At 42.7% G+C, this 15,377-nt stretch overlaps 2 protein-coding genes across 2 annotated transcripts in view; one reads left to right on the top strand and one right to left on the bottom strand.

Moving 5' to 3' along the window:
• The window catches only part of YIF1B (Yip1 interacting factor homolog B, membrane trafficking protein), a 165,458-nt gene that overhangs the window by 29,776 nt on the left and 120,305 nt on the right, over positions 1-15,377 (bottom strand).
• On the top strand, positions 1,564-5,027 carry KCNK6 (potassium two pore domain channel subfamily K member 6). Its single transcript, XM_051989113.1, has 3 exons — positions 1,564-2,436; positions 3,664-4,059; positions 4,331-5,027. Exons 1-3 carry the CDS (start codon positions 2,130-2,132, stop codon positions 4,549-4,551), a joined length of 924 nt encoding a protein of 307 aa, XP_051845073.1. The 5' UTR covers positions 1,564-2,129; the 3' UTR covers positions 4,552-5,027.

Below are 15,377 nucleotides of genomic sequence, written 5' to 3'. Positions count from 1 at the left end.
TTCTCTAAAAAGACACTTTGACTAGAAGTGTCCATTAAGTCTCTGTTGTGTTCCAGACTAGTGCAAGTGAAGATGATAGACTTGGGGGGGGGGGGAAAGGGGAAATCTAGAAGGCTCTCACTAATTTAATTAAATTTTAAAAACAAAGCAAGCCTTTATTCAGGGCCTGGACTTGCCAGGGTGATGGTTAACGAGGCTGGGGATATAAAGACAGACAAAGAAACAGCCTGCCTGCCCTGAAGTTTACTTTGGGGGAGGGGAGAGCTTTTTCATGGACTTTCTCTGCCTTCTCATTCTCTGCCACAGATGAAGTTCGAGAGGAATGGTTTCCATAGCATTTTCTCTCAGAATCTCCCCGAGGGATCCTGGGATCAGCCAGGTAGCCCCAGCGCCCAGTCCCTGGAATTAGACCGAGTTTTTAGATTTGATTTCAGAAATTTACTAGTTGTGTGATCCTGGGCAACTCACTTAACCAGTTTTGCTTCAGTTTCCTCACCTATAAAACGGGAGGAATAATAACACTTATCTCATATAAAATTGTTATGAGGGTCGAGGGAGTGAATAGTTGTGAAGCACTTAGTCCAGAGTCTGGCAGATACTAAGTTATGTGTGTTATACTTGTTACGTTCTCCTTCTTTGCCACTATAGGCTCTCCTATCTGTATTCGCAGAGATTCTCCTTTTTTCCTCAGTCTTCTCGAATTTCCCTCTATCCCCTCAGTCTTGTGTCCTCTCTCTATAATTTTACCGTTTTTCAATTTCTGACTTTCCTCCGTTGCTTTGATTTCTCTTCTCTTTCCTCAGTTTCTCTTCTCCCCGTCTCGCATTCTCTGACCCTCTGCCTCTCCTCTTCCCTCTGCTTGGATTTGGGGGTTACCCTAGTCAGGCACGTATGTGCGTGCACGGATGTGTCTGGGGGGGACGAGGAGGAAACAGCTTGTGGTCGCCGATATGGGCTCGGAGGAAGCCTGCCTGAGTAATAGCTTTTTGGGTGGGGGTGGGGTGGACGGCTTACTGGAAAAGTCAAGCAATCTCCTCCACGAGCAAGGTAATAGGACTGAGCTTTGGAAGCGATTTCTTGCTTTTAGCTTGGCTGCAGGATGGCATCCGAAAGTGCGAGAGGCAGGTGGGACCCGCTACTATCCCGGTCTGATCCTCATTTCTCCTGCGGGGATATTGGGTTGATAGGAAAGTTAAAAGCTGAATAGTTTTGGGTTTTCCTCTTTCTTTCTTCAGTCTAAAGTGGGAAGCGCGAGCCCCAGGCTCGGTACTCGGCCCTTCCAGCTATTGCCAGATGTTGGAGGCGGGGCACAGATTCGTATAGAAGCCTGGGATTCCAATTGCAGCGTCGGAAAGATTTCAGGGAGGAAAGACAGCCCTCCTACCCTCCCCCGCAAATTTCAGCGGGGCCTTGGACTGGTCCAGGACGTCGAGGATCTGGACGAGGGGGGCGGATACTGGAGGCCCTCCCAACTAGCTTCGATCTCCGCTGGGGAGCCTGTCCCTTGGTCCCTCCCCTCTCTGTGTCTCTCCCTCCTACTTCTTCAAGCCCCTCCCCGAGGTGGGACTCCGGACGGAGGCGTCTGTCTGGATCCCAAACTCGCTCCTCCTGTTGGCAGCTTCAGCGGGCTTCGCCTTTTCCAGCCAGGCTCGGACACGTCGCCCGAGCCGGAGACTTTGTGTTGGTCTCCGCCGCGGCACTTTTCTCCCGGGACTCCGGGGATTCTCGGGTAGGGGTTAGGGAAGAGACTCTCCCTTTCCCCTACGCCGGGGTCTCCCCGCCCGAGCGCGACTGTCCTGCGCTGGGAAAGGCCCTCGCTCCCGGACGCCTAAGTCTCCCCGCCGGAGCCAAGTCCCTCTGGCCCCACGTCCGGGACGCTTGGCTTTCTCCGCCGTGGCTCGTCTCCCCGATTTAGGGCTCTCCATCGTCCTCGACTCTCGGACGCCCGAGCCTTCCCAGATCCGGGGAGCCCTCGGGGTGTCCCCGCTGGGGAGGGGCGATTTTCCAGCCCTAGCCGCTTCCACCCCACCCCCCAGTCGGGACTTTCCGGGGCCGAGGAGCCCCAGCTCCCGGACGCGCCTGGGTTTGCCCTCCATCGGGAGGCCGGAGCCGCGAGGGCCTGGGGAGAGATGCAGCGGGGGGCGCTCCTGGCCCTGGCCCTGCTGGTGTACGCGGGCTACCTGCTGCTGGGCGCCCTCCTGGTGTCGGCGATCGAGCGGCCCCACGAGAGCCGGCTGCGCGCCGAGCTGCGGGCGCTGAAGGGAGAGCTCCTGGAGCGCAGCCCCTGCCTGGACGACACGACGCTGGAGAGCTTCCTGGCGCGGGTGCTGGAGGCCGGCCGCCACGGGGTGTCGGCGCTGCGCAACGCCTCGGCGCCCTCCAGCTGGGACTTCGCCTCGGCGCTCTTCTTCGCCAGCACGCTCATCAGCACCGTGGGTGAGCGCGCCCCGACGCCCGGCCCGCCCCGGCTTCCCCGGCCCTCCCGCCGAAGTTCTCTACTCCTCCACTTGATCTTCCCTCTCACCCGGCCGCCTCCCCCTTCCTCCCCTAAGTCTTTTTCTTCCCCTTCTCCTCTTCCCCCCAAACTTCCTCTTTGTTTTTAGCTTTTAACCTGTTGTTGGAAGCAAAGGGGAGGGGAAATCCCAGCTCAGTCCAGCCTCCCCTTCCCCGGATGAACCTAGAACTTTCTTCCTATCTAGCTCAGAAAAGAGAGGGGCCAGTTCGCTGGAAAGGCCCCAGTCCAGGACTAGTTTCCCTTCCCTGCCCCCTCCAACCTCCAGACACTTCTGGGGAGGGATCTTGGACGCTCTCCTAGCTGTCTCCTAGGTCTGGGACAGGTTAAATCTCCGTGCCCTAGCAGGGGCCTGAGGTTCCAGTCTCTAGCCTACCTCTTTGCCCCCTGCCCTGGTCCCGCGACCCCCCTGAAGCCTTCCTTAGTCTGCGAACGTCCCTAGATCTCATGCTGTCTGCAGCAGAAGCAGTAGGGGGTGCAGTGGGACCAGCAGCCTCTAGTCCCATCCCAGAGCCTTTTCTCCATCACCCAGAGATTCCGTGTGAGGGAGGTCTAGTCCACTTTTCCCCATAAAGCCTTGTCTGAGGCGGCATTGTGGATGGAGAATGCTGGGAAGAAGGGCTGGAACACAGGAAAAAAAAAAAAAAACTTTTTAAACCCCACCTCTTCCTCAAAGGGATTGTAGAGGTAATTTGAGAAGATGTTCTGGAGGATAGTTTCAGAGCTTTGGAAACAGGGAGGAACCAATTGGAACTTCCCAGCAAAGTGGGACCACACTAACAGGGGCAAAGTATTTCACAGGAAGGGATGCAGAACTTGGAGTCAACAAGAGCTGGGTTCACATCCTGTCACAGCTGGGTGATGCGAGGCCACTCACTTTTTCTGGGTCTCACTTCCCCCATCTGTCAGATCAAAGAGTCAAACTAAACAGATGTTGTTTTCCATTTCAAAACCTAGGATGCTAGAAATAATTCATTTGCCTCAGTGGGGAAACTGAGTCCTTGGCAGGGTTACCGACTTGCTGACATCCAGTCTTTGGGCAGGAATTGGCAGCTTGATGGGGGAACAGAACTTGGAAATGCCATCTTGCCCCCCACCCCCTCCATGAAGCTGGCTCCTCTCTTACTTTTGTTCTTCCTTCCCATCCCTAGGTTACGGCTATACCACCCCTCTGTCGGATTCGGGCAAGGCTTTCTCCATCTTCTTTGCCTTGCTCGGGGTGCCGTTTACCATGCTGGTGCTGACTGCCACGGCCCAGCGTGTGGCCTTGCTGGTGACCCACACGCCACTGCGCTGGCTGCAGTTACGTCAAGGCTGGGACCGAAGGCTGCTGGCCCGCTGGCACCTGGTATTGTTGATGCTAGGGGTGCTGGCCATCTTCTTCCTGTTGCCAGCCGCCATCTTTACCTACTTGGAGCAGGCCTGGACTTTCCTTGATGCCTTCTACTTCTGCTTCATCTCCCTTTCCACCATTGGGCTGGGAGACTATGTGCCTGGAGAACAAGAAGGTCAGAAGAACAGGGCCCTCTACAAGGTTCTGGTCACAGGTGAGTAGTGGATCTATCAGCAAAGGATCTGGGATCCCTAAACCCTCTGCAAAGGCTAATTAGGGGAAATTGGGGAAGGTATGATCCTGTGCAAGGGGAGTCATCACACACACACACACACACACACACACACACACACACACACACACCCCATTGTGAAAGGGCAAGGTTTTAGCCTATTTCTCACCCGGATCAGAGATTCCTTGAAACCTGGGAGTCTGGATCATGTTATTGCCAACATTTATTTTCCATTCCTTTCCTTTCCACTCAGTGTACCTGTTCCTGGGACTGGTGGCCATGGCTCTACTTCTCCAGACCTTCCGGCGCGTGGCTGACCTCCATGGATTGACTGAGCTTGTTCTGCTGCCCCAGGAGTGCCAGGCCGAGAACGAGGAGGAGGAACAAGCAGATATCCTGGATTCTAGAGTTCATTCCATTCGCCAGCAACTCAACTCTGGCATCCACTCAGACTATGCTTCCATCCCCCGGTAGCCCCCATCCCGTTCCCCTTGCCCAGGCCTTTTCCTTAGGGGCAGGGATGGACTTTGGACAAGATTGAACCCCATTTGATCCTTGTTGTGACTGTTCCATGTCTAATTCCTAAGCCCTGCTGTTCCTTAGCATGGGATAATATTACAAGTGTTTTAAAAGAGTCCCCCATCTCATTCGATGCCAGCTGTGCCTAAGTGTGATGGGGGTGGGGGAGAGGGGGAAGGCTGGAAGAAGAGGGCATAGGTTGGGAAGGGAAGTCCCTGGCTGGGTCCCAATTCCCACACTCACAAGAGTCCTTCAAGCTTCAGAGATTCATCTTGGGGTGAAGAGATAAATGCCCCAGGTTTACAAGACTCACAATATGAGTAACTGGGAGGAGGAAGGCAAGGTCCTTTCAGGAAGAGAGAAATTGGAATTTCTGAATTGTCACTTTCTCTACTCTGTTTTCCCTTCTGTACAATGAAGAAGTTGAACTAGATAGTCTCTCAAGAGTCCTTTCAGCCTTTTCAGTGGGGTACATTTCTCGGTCTTTTTCCTATCCCTGCTAGGCCTCTCTGTCCCATTTCTTACTCAGTAGAGTCAGTAACTAGGGCTAGGTGATCAGGATTTAGTATTAGGGCATCCAAATTTAGGGTCCCAGTCTACAAGATGCACTTTCTTCCTCTGGCAGCCAAATTGAAGGTAGGTTACTTTGCCCCTGACTCCTACTTGCTTTGGGCACAAATTCTTAATTATAGTTCTTCCCTCACTCTTTATATTCTGGTTGTGATTACTGTTGCTCCTTTTTCAAAGAGGACCATAAGACATCAGGAGGGTGATGTCTTGACTTGCAAGGGAGTTGAATTTAAGTGAGTCAGATTTGAAGATAGCCCCAGATGCAGTGGGAGACGGAGGTCTTTTTTTTTTATTTCCCATGTCTTAAGTTTATCTGAGGCAACACCTATTCAGTAATTAAAAGCTAGGTAAGAATTGAGGCAAAAGATGCCTAGTTTTCTTTCATAAAGAGTAAACTTGGGAGGGGAAGAATTATCAAGCCATTGTATGTAGGGACCCCCTTTTTCTTCACTTATTCCTATCTGCTTTCTCTTATAGGCCATAGGAATGATCCTTTGGGAAAAGGCAGTGGTTTATACAGTTGGAAGCAGGACCAGTGATCTCTCCCTCTATCCCTGCCTATCTCCAAGCCCTAGGACTGCCCTTCCTCCACTATGTACAATGTCCCAAGTTTGGTGAAAGAAAAATTCTGACCTTTGCCAGAAACAACATTATTTTTATTTAAAAAATTAGAAAAATTAAAATTTTTTTAAAAAATTATTTTTAATACACATTACTTTAGGAATCATGGTCGGAGAGAAAAATCAGAGCAAAAGGGAGATTTATGGAGAGATTTCAAAAAAGAAAAAGAAAAAAGTGAACATAGCATGTGTGAGAGACAAAATTCTTAATCCAACGATTCTAGTTATAAGCATATCTGTTTCTGGAGGAAAATCCAAAAAAAAGTCCAGTCCTGCCTTTGAAAATCTTTGCCTAAGCTATTTTCCACATATAATTTCTAGGATAAAGTGTGAATTCATCAATAGACGTGTCTCCTCTCTCCCTCTAGTGGTCAAAAGTGGTACTGCTCAATTCAAATAGAAAAGTGACTTCTCTCCCTCTAGTGGACAAATGTGTTACTGCTCAGGTCTTAGCAAGGATAGCAGGCACCCCGAGTAGTTTTAGAAATGCTATTGATTGACTCCTCATAATTAAGCTAGGGCCTCTTTTTCCCAGCCAAGAAAAGCCCAAATGGGGTCAAAAAGTCAGACGTGACATGAATGAACAGCATCTAATTAATGGGCAAGCCACTTAACTTTAAATCTGCCTCAGTTTCCCCATTTGTATAATGGGGAAAAACAATAGTACCTATTTCCCAAGATTGTCAGGAAGATAACACACTATGTAAATACTAGCTGTTATTGATAAGATTTTCTATGGAGGACAATACAAAGATACTGAAAAAAAAGTTTCTACATGACAGGGACAAGATGAGTTTGAAACAAAACCAAAAATTCCAGTAATGGCTGAAAAAAGCAAACAATTTTTGTTAACTTTTTTCCCATTTGAGGTTTTCTTTCTTTTTTTTAATATTTTATTTTATTTTATTTAATAATAACTTTATATTGACAGAATCCATATCAGGGTAATTTTTTTACAATATTATCCCTTGCACTCATTTCTGTTCCGATTTTTCCCCTCCTTCCCTCCACCCCCTTCCCTAGACATCAAGCAGTCCTATATTTGTTAGATATGTTACATTATATCCTAGATACAATATATGTTTGCAAAACTGAACGGTTCCATTTGAGGTTTTCTTGGCAGAGATGGTAGAGTGGTTTGCTATTTTCCTCACCAGCTCATTTTACAGATAGAAAACTGAGGAAAATAGGGTTAAGTGACTTGCTCAGTGTCATGTCAATTAACTAGGAAAAAGACCATTAACAATGGGAAAGCCCATAAGGCACGCCATTCCTAATGAATCCATAAAAAATTGGGGGATTTCGACATTGACTGGTAGGCTAACCCCAAAAGTTTTTGGGGAGTTAGCTAGGAAGTGAGGTACAAGTAGCTTCTTGTGAGGGAAAAATAACATGAGGGTTGACATTATAACTTGGCCTTCAGTGGATACAGTAACTGGGGTTTGTCAATAAAAGGAATTGAACAAGGAATACAACAAAGTATGGATCAGATCTCTGCTGTTGGGCTAATTTTGGTCTAACACCACTAAGAAAACACAGGTATTACATCAGTCAGCCCCACACCATCTATATGTGGAACCACTGGTTACAGCAAATGGAGAAGTTTTGGATGCTCTGGATAAGTTCACTACTTCAGTAGCATGCTTTCCAGGAATGTACACGTTGACAATGAGATTGCCAGAACAAACTCAGTGTTTGGGAGACTGAAAGTGTGGGAGAGGGGAGGTATTAGCCCGACTACCATTCAGAAGGTCTACAGAGCCATTGTGCTGACCTCATTATTGTATATCTAGGAAACCCGGACAGTGTGCCAGCGTCAGGCCAGGAAACTGATTTGCTTTCATTTGAATTGTCTTGGAAGATTCTGAAGATCACCTGGCAGGATAAGACAGCAGACACCAAGGTCTTCTCTCTACTGCAAAGAGCACAACTCTGTTGGGCTGGCCACATTGTTCGAATGCTGAATGTAGGCTTGCCAAAAAACTGATGGAGAACTCGCACACCCCAAATCTTCCTGGGGACTATTTGTGTCCAATCTGTGGCAGAGCATACCAAGCTCATATTGGTCTAATCAGCCACAGCTGAACACACTGTAATTCGATTCTAACATAGCGATGACATTCTGGTTCTCTTTGAGAAGAAAGGACAAACACCAATTGATCAATTAACACTGTGCCATGTGATAAGTTTTGTATTTTGGGTAAGATCTAGTCTGCCAGAAGGGCAGCTAAATGGCTCAGTGTATAGAGCACTGGGCCTGGAATCAGAACCACTTGAGCTCAAATCCAATCTCAGATACATACTTGCTGTGTGAGCCGACACAAGTATCTATTTCCTGATCTATAAAATGAATTAGAAAAGGAAATGTAGCAAAAACACTTGGGTATCTGCCAAGAAAACCCCAGAAGATACTGACTACAGCAGCCTGCCAGCAATTGAAAAAAGGTTCTCATTGAAATAAAATGAGGATGCTTAAATTGTTACAAAATAATGTATCCTTGTTAATGTAGCCATTTGCACAGGGCAGAAGAAAACAGCCTGTGAGCATTTGTTCTGGGCCCGCTTCATACGACAGGAGTATTGATGTTTTTAAAAAATTGATTTTTTTAAACGCAATTGTAAGAATTAACATTTTTTCCTACTGCATTTACCCATATTAGGTTCAGTTAGTGCTCGTGAAGAATGTTTTAGATGCTGAATGTTATCCAGTGTACTAGCAAGCTATTCCTTCCAGTCTGGTGTCATCAATAACGAGGATAAATATGCTAGTTGTGCCTTTATCCAAGTCAATGATTAAAATGTTAAACATCACAGGCACAGGCACAGATCCCTGGAGCACTCCCCCAATGATCTCCTTTATGACATTAAACCATAATGGATTTTTAGATTCAGAGCTGGAAGGAATATTGGAGATCACCTTTTCCAGTCTTGCCACTTTGAAAATGTAAAAGCTGAGGGTCCAGAGATGAACTGAGAGGCTTAGAGATAGGGCTTCCAATCAAGGCCCTCTCATTCCAAATCTTGAGTTCTTTCTACCACATCATGTTATCCATCAGTTACCAAGTCTTCCCAAGACATCCTGTTAATCTTCAAATCCTTCATTGAATCCCCATTGCTTCAAGAGTAAAACTCCATCAGTTACCATTCTACTAGCATACTCCTGAGCTAGATTCAAAAGGGGTTGAATAACCTTAAGAGTAATCATTAATAACTCAATAGTAATTTGGAAGGGTAGCTAGTGGAGTTCTCCAAGGATCAATACCTGATTCTGCATAGCTGAATATTTTTTATCAGTTACTGAAGACTCAGATTGCATCTTAACAAGTTTTCAGATGACCAGTGGGACGACAGTATTGGGATTCAAAGAAGACCTTAGCAGGTTAGATGGTTAGCCTGAATTATTAGGATGAAACTTTAAAAGTCTATAGGTCAAATCTTATGTTGAGTCAAAAAACTTTCTTTCATAAGTACAAGATGGGAAGAAGTGTGACTAGAGAGTAGTTCATCTAAAACAAATCTTAAGAGTTTCTGTGAACGGCAAGCTCAGAAAGTCACCTGAGTGATATGACAATCAAAAAAGTTAGTTCAAGCTTAAGGCCCATTTTTTTCATTTATTTTTATTTTTATTTTTAATAATCATTGCTTTACGAGTCATGTTGGGAGAGAAAAATCAGAACAAAAGGGAAAAAGTACGGGAGGCCAAAGGGGGAAAAAAAAACCAACATAAAAAAAGAAGTGAATGTAGCATGTGTTGATTTATATTCAGTCTCCATAGTTCTTTTCTGGATGCAGATGGCATTTTCTATTCAAAGTCTATTGAGATTGCCTTGGAATTATTAGTGAAAAGTTTTTTTTTTTGTGAAAGTTCATGCTATACAGCACTGAGTAGAACATATTTGGAAGGTTGGGATCAGCTCTGGATGTGACATTTAATAAATTCACAAGATCACAGATAAAGAGCCAGATTGGGTGTTAGAAGTCTTTTAGTCCAAACCCCTTTTTTTTATAGATGAGGAAACTGAGACCCCAAAAGTGAGGTGATCATGGCTACTAAGGGACAGGGATAAAATTTGAACCAAGGACCACTGACTCTAAATCCAGCACTTCCCCCACCCCCTCCCCATTCTGTCCTTTTGGTTAGTGTTTGTTTTGCTTTGGATTAATCTCTCCTTTAATCTGCTTTCCTGCTAAATCCCCCATCTGTCTTCTCCTTCCTGTTTCCCTGTTGACTGAAATGTATTTCTTTCTCAGTCTCGTCTCTGTCTGTTTCTCTCTGTCTCTGTCTCTGTCTCTGTCTCTGTCTCTCTCTCTCTCTCTCTCTCTGTATGTGTGTGTGTGTGTATGTGCATCCTTCACTCCTTTAACCAGTTTGGATAAGAGTGAAATTCAGTTTTCGGATATTGCCTCTCCAGAAGGATGCTTGCTTCACTGGTTGGATAACTAGCAATCTGTGCATACCCTTTGATCCAGCAGTGTTACTACTGGGCTTATATCCCAAAGAGATACTAAAGAAGGGAAAGGAACTTGTATGTGCAAGAATGTTTGTGGCAGCCCTTTTTGTGGTGGCTAGAAGCTGGAAAATGAATGGATGCCCATCAATTGGAGAATGGTTGGGTAAATTGTGGTATATGAATGTTATGGAATATTATTGTTCTGTAAGAAATATCCAGCAGGATGAATATAGAGAGGCTTGGAGAGACTTACATGAACTCATGCTGAGTGAAATCAGCAGAACCAGGAGATCATCATACACTTCAACAACAATACTGTATGAGGATGTATTCTGATGGAAGTGGATTTCTTCGACAACGAGAAGATCTAACTCTGTTCCAATTGATCAATGATGGACAGAAGCAGCTACACCCAAAGAAACAACACTGGGAAATAAGTGTAAACTGTTTGCATTTTTGTTTTTCTTCCCAGGTTATTTTTACCTTCTGAATCCAATTCTCCCCGTGCAACAAGAGAATTGTTTGGTTCTGCTCACATATATTGTATCTAGGATATATTATAACATATTTAACATGTATAAGACTGCCTGCCATCTAGGGGAGGAGGGGAGGGAGGGAAAGGAAAAGTCGGAACAGAAGCGAGTGCAAGGGATAATGTAAAAAATTACCCATGCATATGTACTGTCAATAAAAAGTTATTTAAAAAATAAAATAAATTTTTAAAAAAAGAATTGGATAACTAGGTTAGTGAGGGGGCTTGAAGTAATGTTTTGAGGAGCAGTTGAAGCACTTGGGGTAGATTAATCTGGAGAAATGAGCACTTAAGAAAAGGGAAACAATAGTGGTCTTCGTGTATTTGAAGGACAGTCATATGAATGAGGGATTCGAGTTATTTTGCTTTGTGCCAGGGAACAGAATTAGAACTAATGGATAGAAGTTAAAAAGAGGCAAATTTAGGTTTGTTATAATGAAAAAAATTCCTTAAGAATTCATGTTATTCAGGAGGGGATTCTGGAAAGGTAGTAGAGTAGATCAGAAAACTTTCAACTTTCCAAATTTCTTCCACAAAAAAAAGACAGAACATTGCCTCGAAGCAGCATAAATAAACACAGGGTAAAGCAATTGTACTCAAGACAATTTGAGAAGGCTCCAGGAAAGACCCCACCTCATGGGGTGGAGATTCCACTTGAGTGTAGTGCAAACACCAACAGGCCTGCTCTGCAGAATTAACAAACAAGCCCTTCAGCTAGCTGGATTTAGGCAGCAAATTCAGTTTTAGAAATTTATCTCTCTGATGCTTAGTAGTAGATTGAAGGATCTTCCTCTGTTGAGGGAAGCCAAGCACAGTTATGTTAGCATACACCTTGTGAGTACAGTAGCAAAGAGCATAACTCAGGACTATAGCTCAATTACACTAATAGCTGCTAAAAACAAAATAAAATAAATTAAAAATGAGTAAGCAAATTCAGTTTCAATTGATCAAGGATGGACAGAAGCAGCTACACCCAAAGAAAGAACACTGGGAAATGAATATAAACTGCGTGCATTTTTGTTTTTCTTCTCGGGTTATTTATACCTTCTGAATCCAATTCTCCCTGTGCAACAAGAAAACTGTTCGGTTCTGCACACATATATTGTATCTAGGATATACTGTAACCTATTCAACATGTAAAGGACAGTTTGCCATCTGAGGGTGGGGGTGGAAGGAGAGAGGAGAAAAATCGGAACAGAAGTGAGTGCAAGGGATAATGCTGTAAAACATTACCCTGGCATGGGTTCTGTCAATAAAAAGTTATTTAAAAAAAATGAGTAAGCAAAGGAGAAAGAATTCAATCATACATAGTTATTATGTATGGTATACATGTATTTTATGTATAGTATACATATAGAAGATCTGGATTCATATTCAGAGGAAGATAATGGAATTTTAAAAAGGCTCTTCTTTTTTTTAAAAAAAAAGTTTTTTATGTTCAAAATATATGCAAAGATATTTTTCAACATTCACCCTTACAAAACCTAGTGTTTCAATTTTTTTCTTCCTCCCTTCTCCCCACTCCCTTCCCAATATATGGTAAACATTTATAATTCTTATATATATATGTCCACAATTATCATGCTACACAAGAAAAATCAGATCAAAAAGGGAAAAATGGTAAAGAAAACAAAAAGCAAACAAAACACCAACCAAAAAAAAAGTGAAAATGCTATGTTGTGATCCACATTTAGTCCCCATAGTCCTCTTTCTGGATGCAGATGGCTTTTCCCATCTCGTCTATTGGAATTGGTCTGAATCACTTCATTGTTGAAAAGAACCATGCCCCTCAGAATTAATCATTGTATAATCTTCTTGTTGCTCTGTACAATGTTCTCTTTTTTATTATTTTTTTAATAGCTTTTTATTTACAAGATATATGCATAGGTAATTTTTCAGCATTGATAGTTGCAAATCCTTTTGTTCCAATTTTTCCCCTTCTTCCCCCTACTCCCTCCCCCAGATGGCAGATCGACCAATACATGTTAAATATGTTAAAGTATAAGTTAAATACAATATATGTATACATGTCCAAACAGTTATTTTGCTATATAAAAAGAGTCAGACTTTGAAATAGTGAACAATTAGCCTGTGAAGGAAATAAAAAATGCAGGTGGACAAAAATGGAGGGATTGGGAATTCTATGTAGTGGTTCATAGTCATCTCCCAGAGTTCTTTCCCTGGGTATACCTGGTTCAGTTTATTACTGCTCTATTGGAATTGATTTGTTTCATCTTCAATGTTCAACATCCATCAGAATTGATCATCATATAGTATTGGTGTTGAAGTATATAATGATCTTCTGGTCCTGCTCATTTCACTCAGCATCAGTTCATTTAAGTCTCTCCAGGCCTTTCTGAAATCTTCCTGCTGGTCATTTCTTACCAAACAATAATATTCCATAATATTCATATACCACAATTTATTCAGCCATTCTCCAATTGATGGGCATCCACTCAATTTCCAGTTTCTGGCCACTACAAAGAGGGCTGCCACAAACATTCTTGCACATATAGCTCCCTTTCCCTTCTTTAAGATCTCTTTGGGATATAAGTCCAGTAGTAACACTGCTGGGTCAAAGAGTATGCACAGTCTGATAGCTTTTTGAGTATAGTTCCAAATTGCTCTCCAGAATGGCTGGATGTATTCACAATTCCACCAACAATGTATCAGTGTCCCAGTTTTCCCACATCCCCTCCAACATTCCACATTATCTTTCCCTGTCATTCTAGCCAATCTGACAGGTGTGTAGTGGTATCTCAGAGTTGTCTTAATTTGCATTTCTCTGATTAATGATTTGGAGCATCTTTTCATATGGCTAGAAATAGTTTCAATTTCTTCGCCTGAGAATTGTCTATTCATATCTTTTGACCATTTATCAATTGGAGAATGGCTTGATTTCTTATAGAGTCAATTCTTTATATATTTTGGAGATGAGGCCTTTATCAGAATCTTTGACTGTAAAAATGTTTTCCCAGTTTATTGCTTCCCTTCTAATCGTGTCTGCATTAGTTTTGTTTGTACAAAAACTTTTCAATTTGATATAATCAAAATTTTCTATTTTGTGGTCAATAGTGATCTCTAGTTCTTCTTTGGTCATAAATTCCTCCCTCTTCCACAGGTCTGAGAGGTAAACTATCCTGTGTTCCTCTAATTTATTTATAATCTCATTCTTTATGCCTAGGTCATGAACCCATTTTGACCTTATCTTGGTGTACGGTGTTAAGTGTGGGTCAATGCCTAGTTTCTGCCATACTAATTTCCAATTTTCCCAGCAATTTTTGTCAAATAATGAATTCTTAGCCCAAAAGCTGGGGTCTTTGCGTTTGTCAAACACTAGATTATTAAAGTTATTGGCTCTTTTGTCCTTTGAACCTAACCTATTCCACTGATCAACTAGTCTATTTTTAAGCCAATATCAAACGGTTTTGGTAACCGCTGCTTTATAATATAATTTTAGATCTGGTACAGCTAGGCCACCTTCATTTGATTTTTTTTCATTAATTCCCTTGAAATTTTTGACCTTTTGTTTTTCCATATGAACTTTGTTATTTTTTCTAGATCATTAGTTTTTTGGGAATCTGATTGGTATAATGCTAAATAGATTAATTTAGGTAGTATTGTCATCTTTATTATATTTGCTCGCCCAATCCAAGAGCATTTAATATTTTTCCAATTGGTTAGATCTGACTTTATTTGTGTGGAAAGAGTTTTGTAGTTTTGTTCATATAGTTCCTGATTTTCCCTTGTTAGATAGATTCCTAAATATTTTATACTATCAGGAGTTACTTTAAATGGAATTTCTCTTTGTAACTCTAACTGTTGGATTTTGTTAGTGATATATAAGAATGATGATGACTTATGTGGGTTTGTTTTATATCCTGCAACTTTGCTTAAGGTGTGGATTATTTCTAATAGCTTTTTAGTAGAATCTCTGGGGTTCTCTAAGTATACCATCATATCATCAGCAAAGAGTGATAATTTGGTTTCCTCATTACCTACTCTAATTCCTTTAATTTCTTTCTCACCTCTTATTGCCAAAGCTAGCATTTCTAATACAATATTGAATAGAAATGGTGATAGAGGGCAACTTTGTTGTACTCCTGATCTTACTGGGAATGGTTCCAGTTTATCCCCATTACAGATGATGCTTATTGATGGTTTTAAATAGAAGCTACTGATTATTTTAAGGAAAAGACCATTTATTCCTATACTCTCAAGTGTTTTTAATAGGAATGGATGTTGGATTTTATCAAATGCTTTTTCTGCATCTATTGAGATGATCATATGATTTTTGTTAATTTGGTTATTAATATAGTCAATTATACTAATAATTTTCCTAATATTGAACCAGTCCTGCATTCCTTGTATAAATCCTACTTGATCATGGTGTATTATCCTGGGGATAATTTTCTGTAGTCTTTTTGCTAATATCTTGTTTAAGATTTTAGCATCAATATTCATTAGGGAGATTGGTCTATAATTTTCTTTCTCTGTTTTCAACCTACTTGGTTTAGGTATCAGCACCATGTCTGTGTCTAAAAGGAATTTAGTAGGAGTCTTTCATTCCCTATTTTTTCAAATAGTTTATATAGCATTGGGGCTAAT

This window comes from Antechinus flavipes, chromosome 3 (genome assembly GCF_016432865.1).
Source record: "Antechinus flavipes isolate AdamAnt ecotype Samford, QLD, Australia chromosome 3, AdamAnt_v2, whole genome shotgun sequence".
NCBI lineage: Eukaryota > Metazoa > Chordata > Mammalia > Dasyuromorphia > Dasyuridae > Antechinus > Antechinus flavipes.
The sequence above is the reverse complement of the archived record's forward strand: the minus strand, read 5'-3'. Positions and strand labels throughout refer to the sequence as shown.